We start from the raw sequence: 8,529 nt of genomic DNA, 5'->3' as shown, positions 1-8,529 counted from the left end.
GCCAATGAATGGACTTCTGCTCGTGCTTAAGACCGTGAAAAAGAAGACGAACTTTAAAAGTATCTTCAACAGAAGCGCAACGCGCGGCGTGCTAAATTATTTTCACAGCGTTAAAATAGCTTTTTTTTAGCGCACAGGAGGGCGCTTGCTCCAGCAGGGGCTGCAAAATAAGGCGCGGCACTATAGCTCTAGCAAGCATTGCAAAATCCGCGCACGAGCAACCGGTACTATGATGCAACACATACAAACAATATGAAACAACATATAGATAAAATACAAATACGTATGAAAATGATACTACAATGCATATTTCAAGCCCAACACCACAAGCTAGTCCATACGATACAAATAAAAATAGATAAAAATGATACTACGATGCAAATATAGTAGATTACGTCGACGATAAACTAGATAGACTACTCGCAGTTGTCGTCCTCCTCGGTGGTGTAGTCCAACGACAGAAGCACGTCTTCCCATCGAGGATCATTGTCGTCCCAGGTCGCAGATGCCAGTTCGCACTGGGCTTCCGCCAGTGCCTTCTGCTCTCGCCTGTCCGCTCGATCCATGGCTCGCTGCGCTCAGAACTCGTTCTCGACAGCGACGTCCTTCGGGAAGCGCTCGCGCCACGCCGCCATGGTGTGCTCATCCGCCTCGGCGATGAGGAGGCGCCCCTCCCGCCTCCGCTGGATGCGGCAGTCCTCCTCGGTCATTAGCCACGGCGGAGCCGTGAGGTCCTGTGCCTGCTGGCGCGTCCACACGTCCGAGAAATTCATCTGCGAACGTGGCCTCGCGAGGCGCCATGCCGCCGCGTCGTATGCGCGGACGGCCTCGTGGGCGGTCTCGAACGTCCCGAGACCGAGGCGTGTATTACCGGAGCGGATCTCCGCGTAATACACGCCGGAGGGGTGGGCGCGAACGCCGCGGTAGCCGAAGCTGCTTCGGGCGCTCGGCGGCATGTCGGCGGCGAGAAGAAGGCGCTGGAGGCGGCGGGGGGACGCTGGAGACGAGGAAGAAGGGCGCGGCGGCGGGGGGCACCGGCAGAAGCGAGGAAGAAGGGAGAGAGGCGACGCGGACGGCGGTTAGCGGGCGCCCGCCGCGGATTTTATAGAGCGCGTTGGACGTCCGCGCGCCAAAACTGTCGGGCGCATTGCCGCTTTTTCGCGCGCGTAGTTTTTTTTTTCCTGCGCCAACCCGGCTCGCGCGTGCAAAAGACGCATTTTTTCCCGCTGGAGATGCTCTAAGGATGAAGAAAATGAAAGAATTTTGGGCGTGCACCGATGCACAGGTCGGCAGGGCAGGCTGCTAACAACAACTTCTTTGCAGACGTCGTTGCATACTTGCACTTGCACGCACAGGTCCATCCAGAAGCTTAAAAATGCTTGCAAAAAGAAAATTTAAAACGAGCCCTGATGTCACCCATGTGTCTTTAGGTGTCAGCTATCCCTTCCAGAGGGGTAGCTTAATACAGTATTTTCTTTCCCAGCTTGTTCTCAGCCGTCATCCCCTCCATTTCTTCCGAGCACTTCAGTGCGAGGTCCCCAGGCATTCTTCACTCTTCAGACACAGGTACGCAGCTTCGTGCTAGTACTTCATTTGCAATCAATAAGCTACGTACTAGTAGTACTGTGATTAGCCGCACGGAACTTCTAGAATGATTTTTTTTTCTTTTGAACCGAGACCATAGAACAATTGTTCTAGCTATTTTCATTAAAAAAATATACAAAAGTACAACTTCTAGAATGATCCCACTAAAACAGTCAAGATGGGGTTGTCATAACGGAAGCAGATAAGAGCAAGTCCAATGCAAAGACCCATTTTGTCCGTTTGGATCATCCGGACACAAAACTTGACCCAACGGGGCGACCCAAACAGACGCGGGTGTCCGCCTGCTGTCCGTCTCCGACTCAAACTTGGTCCAAATCTGGAAACAAATGGGTACGAAGCAGACGCTCTGCTCGACCGCTGTCGTCCACTCGTGTCCGCCCCTGGTCCCACCTAGCAGTGAGCGCGCACGAGCTGGCGCCAGCCTCCACAACCACCGCGAGGAGGAGCGAGGCCACATGCGCAGGCTGCCGCCGCGCTTGCCGCCCACCTCCACTTCCTGCTACTCCTCCTGGCGCTCACCGAGGAACTGCGGTGCCACCCGGCCGTGCTCGCCGCGATGGGGATCTGAGGGGGGCACGACGGCGCGAGGAGGAGGCCTGGCGCCGGCAGGAGGTGGCCCGGCTCAACCGCGCGGCCAAAGGAGGCGCAGGGTGAGGGTGGTGCGCCGGCTAGCCGAGGTGGGAGCAGGCGAGGCACACAGCCAGGGCGCCACCGCGGCCGTACGCGGATAGCAGCATATAGCGGCGGTGAGCAGCAAGAGCAGCGGCGCGGAAGCAACAACAGCAGCGCTGCAACGAGGGCAGCAGCGAGCGGGCAAACCGGGCTGGGCGCGTGCGGGCACATGAGCAGCGCGCGGCCAGCAAGGCGCGGTCGAGGGGCGGGCACGGCGCGGGCGCGACCAGGGGCGATGGGCGCGGCGTCGGGCGAGCTGCAGACGACGGAGGCGGGCGCGGCCAGGCGGCGGCGGCGATAAGGCTATGAGCGGGCGCGGCGAGCGGGGGACGACGAGCTGCGGCACGGGGCGCTGCCGCGGCGGCACGGGAGGAAAGCGGCGTCTCCACGCGGGCGTGTCCACTTTTTGGTCTTGCGTTGGGTTCATCCCCTGTCCGTCTCATGTTCGCTAGGCAGGCGAGCGACCAAACGGACAAAATACGAACAAAATCCGTATCCGTTTGGATCACTGCGTTAGAGTTGCTCTAACAATCCAGGAGAAATGATGGTCAGAGCAGAGCGATCGTGCTGCCGAGATTTTGTCTCCTCCTTTGACCTACATAGGCCAAACAAATAAAACTAAACTGGTAAATCATCGCTACGTAGCACGAACCACAGGAACCGTTGACTCGTTCAAGACGACCCGTGTTAGTTTAATCGGCACGATAAGCTTCAGAGAAGCAGCGGAGATCGGTCCACGGCTTGCACAGCAATCAAACCTCAAACCTTACCGCGGCCGGCCGGCGGGTCAGCGGAAACTCAGCTAGCGCTCGCGAATCACTGTGTACGTAGTACTACTTGACATTCTACTACTAAATCATGAGCAGAGAAAGTTCAAAAAAAAGAAAAAGAAAATCATGAGCAGAGAAAATTGGGCAACCGGCAGCGAAATCACGAGGGAGACGTCGCGACCTCGCGCCGCTGGTGCAATAAATGCGGTTATGCGGGCAACCCGTACGCTGCTCGTCAGGTCATGATCGAGCTAGTAGTTGGAGACTCTTTATTTTTCGGGCGGAAATAGCTGGAGACTTGGAGTCAATTTATCTGCACAGGCTGATAAACCAACTGTACGAGTAGTATTTATGACTATGTGCGAGCTCGACGCGCAACCAACTGGATCGACGGCAAGGGTGTCTGGATACGCAGTTACGTACGCATGCACCTCGTGGATTACTTGGTGCCGATTCGTATAAAACTATGGGTTTGCTGTTATGCTTAGAAATTGCTATCGGTCCGTCGGTTGATCGAGTTATACGTCACCACTGATTCAGTCTCTCTACAAATCGTGATTATCCGGTTGCGCCTTTTTTTTATTGTAAAACCGTGGAACGTCGAGCATATAACAATTTCCCATGCATACAATTCAGAAGCAGACGTACGCTCTGTATAAATTATGGGACGTGTCGCTTTGCTCTCTGTGTGAAGATTCTCACCGTTTTCTTTCTTGTTGTTAACGGCTTAACGCGGACACAGTACTGGAGTAGTATTTCCCATCTCTACACCGGGTCAATCGTGGGAAGCAAGGCATGAAAATTGAATAGTACTATCTGACACCTCCACGCTTGACCCAGCTCGCGCCAGGACACCGCCCCGCGGCCTTCAAATGATCGAGTCGCCCCCGACTTCCAGTCACCCAGCCCCACAGAGGAACAGCTAAACAAATTATGAGCGACACCGGAGCAAGTTACAACCAGCTTGGAAGTTATCCCCTTTATAAGCAGTTCTTGACAGGGAGTGGTAAACGGTATTATGCCGGAAGAAATGGTGTTCTGCGGCACAGCCAGCTTCAAGGACGTTGACAAGGGCGAGCCGATGAGCGGCGGAGGCAAGCAGGCGCAGAGGAAGGAGAAGAAGAAGCCGGTCACCGGGAAGAAGGAGAACCCGTACGCGTCGCGCGGGCTGGACAAGTTCTCCATGGTGCTCGCGGAGCTCGAGTCCCGGCGGGAGAAGGTCCTGCGCCGCGTCGACGGCGGCGACCACGTCATGGTCCGGTTCGTGCAGTCCGAGACCAAGGGCTGGGTGCCCATCGTCGTCAAGCTGCCGACGGAAGAGCCCGCCGCCAAGGCCGAGCCCAAGAAGAAGTGCAAGTCCAAGCTGGCCGTGTCGTCCACGCCTCCGCCCACGCAGCCGCCGTCGCCGCGGACGGAGTCCACCAGCCCGAGAGGAGGAGACGACGCCGTCAAGCACGCCGCGGCTGTGACGGCGCCGGCTGTCGCTGCGGCGCCGACGAAGAAGAAGGCTTCGGCCGCCGGGAGGTGGTCGTGGGCGGACAAGGCGATTAGGCCGAGCCAGTACTGGCCGTTCGTGGCGGTGCTGCTCTTGCTGAGCCTGGTCGTGTTCGGGAGGATGTTCGCCATCTGCTGCACCTCCATCTGGTGGTACCTCGTGCCCATCTTGAACGGCGAGGATGGAGGACCCAGATCCATGGGCAAGACCGGCAGGCATCTCGGCAAGAAGGCGAGCGACAAGAAGATCGGCGAGAAGATTACGTGGGCGTCATTGCCTCCTTCACATGGCAAGAAGGGCAGCTCCGGCGACCATGAGGTGATTTCGCCTAGAGGATCACATGGCAAGAAGAGCAGCTCCGGCGACCATGAGGTGATTTCGCCCAGAAGATCACGTGGCAAGAAAAGTAGTAGCTCCGGCGACCATGACGTGATTTCACCTAGAAGCCATGCACATGGGAAGAAAGGGTAAGTCGCACTTAGAAGGTCGTGTTGTAAATAGTCGTCAAACAGAGTGGCGAGAAAGATAAAATTTCAGGTTTTATCTTTCCTACCATTCTCCTGTTTTTGTTGTTCTTTTTCTCAAAGGAAAAAAGAGCTGATTGTAGATTTGTAATGGAAGTGTCCATGTACACCAGATCAGCCCCTTCATGTGTGGCTACTCAAACAAAGTGTTCAGAAAATTCGGGCAACATGCGCAACGGTTTTATGTATAAATTCAGTACACTAAGAACTTCTTGGTTCAGGCTGGCCACGTGTGATCCCGATACATCGTTGATTTGATCATTGGTGCATGCCAATTGCATATGATTTGGTGCTTGACATCCTCTTGGATGACTGCTGAAAATGCGAAGGCGTTTAGCCATATGACGGAGATAAACATGTGAATTGCTTATTGATTGTGATGTTTGATGTCATACATTGGTCATTGGTCTACTTCGTTACCGTCACAAAATAGGCTTTCGTCTCGCTTTTTTCCATCTCTACTTCTCTACTACTTTTTACTAATTTTACTTAAAAAATAAGTAATGTTCTTTTCCTGTGAGGCAAAACTCTTTGTCAGTGGGTCCCCTCTCATCGCAATTCCCCATAGATTTATTCATCTAGACTATTTATTTTTCCACCACATCATATTTGATCTCACCTTCCCCGTGCGTCCCTCAATCATGTTGATTACTTACCTTCTGAACCAATTTCACCTGAATATACTTAGCAAATTTTTCATCAAAATATAAGGTAAATCACCGCACCTTTCTGATGCGCTGCTTAATCATATTAATTACTTGCTCTCTAAACCAATTCCACCTTAATTTACTTACCAAACTTCTCATCAAATTATAAAGTAAATCACGGGCAGAATTTGGTAAACATTTATTTGCACAACCGTATTAATATGGATAGCTAATTCAGGAGCTAACATACTAAAATATTCATATCCCGTTGCAACGCACGAACATGGTTCTACTATAAATACTAGAAAATGGGATGTACTTTTAACAAACTGTAAATGGGTTGTAGTAAATTCCATTAGAATTCAAAAATGGGTTGTACATTCTTACAAATCGCAAATGGGCTATATGTTCTCTGCGACACACTTGTGGGCCTTCTAAGTTGACGCGTCCCTAAAAAAACTAAGTTGACGTGTATGCAAGGCTTTGCCAACTTATAGTCAACACACGGTTCTAGGAACAGTGGCCGTTGGATGTCCATCCAATGGATGTCGTGCTTCTTCTTCAATCTCGGATATTCTTGCTTCAGCCGCCCAAAAAATGATTCCTCCCCCTGACATCTAGGGCGCACCGTTTCGGAGGCTGACCTATGGGCCTACTAAGTTGACGCGTACCAAGGGCTTTGTCAGCTTAGTCAATATAAACGATTGTAGCTACAGTGATCGTACGATGTTCATCCAACAGCCGTAGTGCTTCTTCAACCTCTGGTCTTCTTGCTCCAGCCGCCCAAAGCAGCGTCGGTCGTGCCGCGTGCTCCTGCCTCCCGTGGCCGGCTGTGATGCCGCGGAGGCCTCACCGCCCCCTACTACTCCCATCGCTGGCCAGGCCATTCCTCTACTCACCCACACCCTCTGTTATTCTGCGGCGACGGCAGCTTCACACCGTAGGCGAACCAGTGAACCCTCATACTCCTCTTCACGCGGGCTTCCACTGTCGCATCTTCCCCAGCTCCGCATCGTCCCCTTCCTAGGCCTCGCCATCGTCCATCGTCCTGGTGCTCTCGGCGCGGCGTGGTAAACGTGGTCAAGAAACGACTTTCATCGGAAGAGTACAATACATGGAGAGGCTGACAGCTAGGTCCACGACAGCCGCAAGGAAGTGCCTCCTTATTACGCGCAAACTAATTATTCCTCCCTCTGACAGCAGGGACCCACCGGACGGGCTACCGTATTTCATGAAAAAAATGTTTCCCCCTAACTGTTGGGACCCACTAGCTACATCATTGCATACAAGGAAGTGTGTCCGTATTACAGGCAAAAAAACATGATTCACCCCCCTAACTGCTGGGACCCACCAGCTACATCTTCGCACGCAAGGAAGTGCATGACAGTCGGGACCCATCTGGTCGAAGCATACGTAGCGTTGTCATTATGGCCGCGAACGTGTACGTACATACTGGTCGATGTAGAGACGCGCACGTGTCATAGTAGAGGCGCGCACGTAGCATGTACACGTACATACAGCGGCCAGAGTGCAAGAAACTAAATACGGCCACGTACGTACATATGGGTGGGGTCTCGAACGCCTACTCGCGCATACGTATGGCTAGGGCTCGTGTACATGGCTGGGTCGAAACGGAGAAACTGTGTCGTCGTCGTGTTCATGGGGAGCCAACCGGCTGGGTCGGAACGGAATGCATCATGTTCATCGGGAAGACTTGGATGGAACAGCGGATGGAAATGAGGCCTGGCGTACCACAGAATGAAGGAAACGGCCTTGTGTTCGACCGGCCACGGTCGAAACAAGATCATGTTCATCGGGAGGGGTCTAGCATACGGCAAAACAGAGGAAACGGACTTCTGTTGGACCTTCTACGGTCGAAACGGGGTCCTGTTGATCGGGAGGGCTGTGTCGTACCGCAAAACGGAGGAAACGGACTTGTGTTGGAGCGCTACGGTCGAAACGGTGGTCCTGTTCATCGGGAGGGGTGTGGCGTACCACAAAACAAGACTCCACGAGATACTGTTCATCTCCACCATCGGCCTCCTCTAGCCTCCATGGGCTACTGTTCATCCACCGTCGACTTCCTCCAGCCTCCACATGCGACTGTTCATCCACGGGCTCCTGTTCATCCAGCCTCCACACCGCACGCTCCTCCACCGATACTGTTCAACCAGCCCTCCACAGGCTACTGTTCAACCAGCCCTCTCCATCGGGTCCTGTTCAACCACCCCTCCACGGGCTACTGTTCATCCAGCCCTCCAACGGCTACTGTTCAACCAGCCCTCCACAGGGTCGCCATGTTCATCCAGCCCTCCACGGGGTCCTGTTCATCCACGCCCAACCAGCTCGATCGATCTGGGTCCTGTTCATCCAGCGGCAACACCACGGAGTCTTGTTCATCCAACCCCACACCGGGAACTGTTCATCCAACCCCCAACAACCCTCACTTTTCATCAAGGGAAGGAGGCAGCAGGTTTGATTGGCTTCAGTTACCAGCATTAGCGAACGAAGGAATCGCTCGATCAGGTTTAGTAACGTGTAGCCTGCAGTGCAATCGCTCGGGTTCAATAGACGAACACCTCGTTCGGGTTCAGTTAGAGCCCAACACCTTGCACCCACGCGCGTATGTGTACGAGAGAAACGCGCACGCTCGGCCCCCGACCACCCACCGTAACCAGAAACTCCCCGATACTTTCCTTGCCCTCGCTTCTACCATGGTTTTTTCGTCATGCACGGCCCAAAGAATCTCATGCAGCTGCATCTCTGGCCCGCCCAGGACAGAAAACCCATTTTCTGTCATGATTTTTTGTCATAGA

General features: G+C 53.6%; 1 protein-coding gene across 1 annotated transcript; it reads left to right on the top strand.

Annotated features, from left to right (window-relative positions):
• The first annotated feature begins 3,925 nt into the window (after positions 1-3,925).
• Positions 3,926-5,274, top strand: LOC123041074 (uncharacterized). Its single transcript, XM_044463773.1, has one exon. It carries the CDS (start codon positions 4,066-4,068, stop codon positions 5,011-5,013), a length of 948 nt encoding a protein of 315 aa, XP_044319708.1. The 5' UTR covers positions 3,926-4,065; the 3' UTR covers positions 5,014-5,274.
• The last annotated feature ends 3,255 nt before the right edge of the window (positions 5,275-8,529 follow it).

This window comes from Triticum aestivum, chromosome 2B (genome assembly GCF_018294505.1).
Source record: "Triticum aestivum cultivar Chinese Spring chromosome 2B, IWGSC CS RefSeq v2.1, whole genome shotgun sequence".
Taxonomy (NCBI): domain Eukaryota; kingdom Viridiplantae; phylum Streptophyta; class Magnoliopsida; order Poales; family Poaceae; genus Triticum; species Triticum aestivum.
This window is presented reverse-complemented; position numbering and strand designations above follow the sequence as displayed.

What these genes read in the sequence shown, in the direction of transcription:
- LOC123041074 (XM_044463773.1), top strand. Translation starts at nt 4,066, where the DNA reads ATGCCGGAAGAAATGGTGTTCTGCGGCACAGCCAGCTTCAAGGACGTT.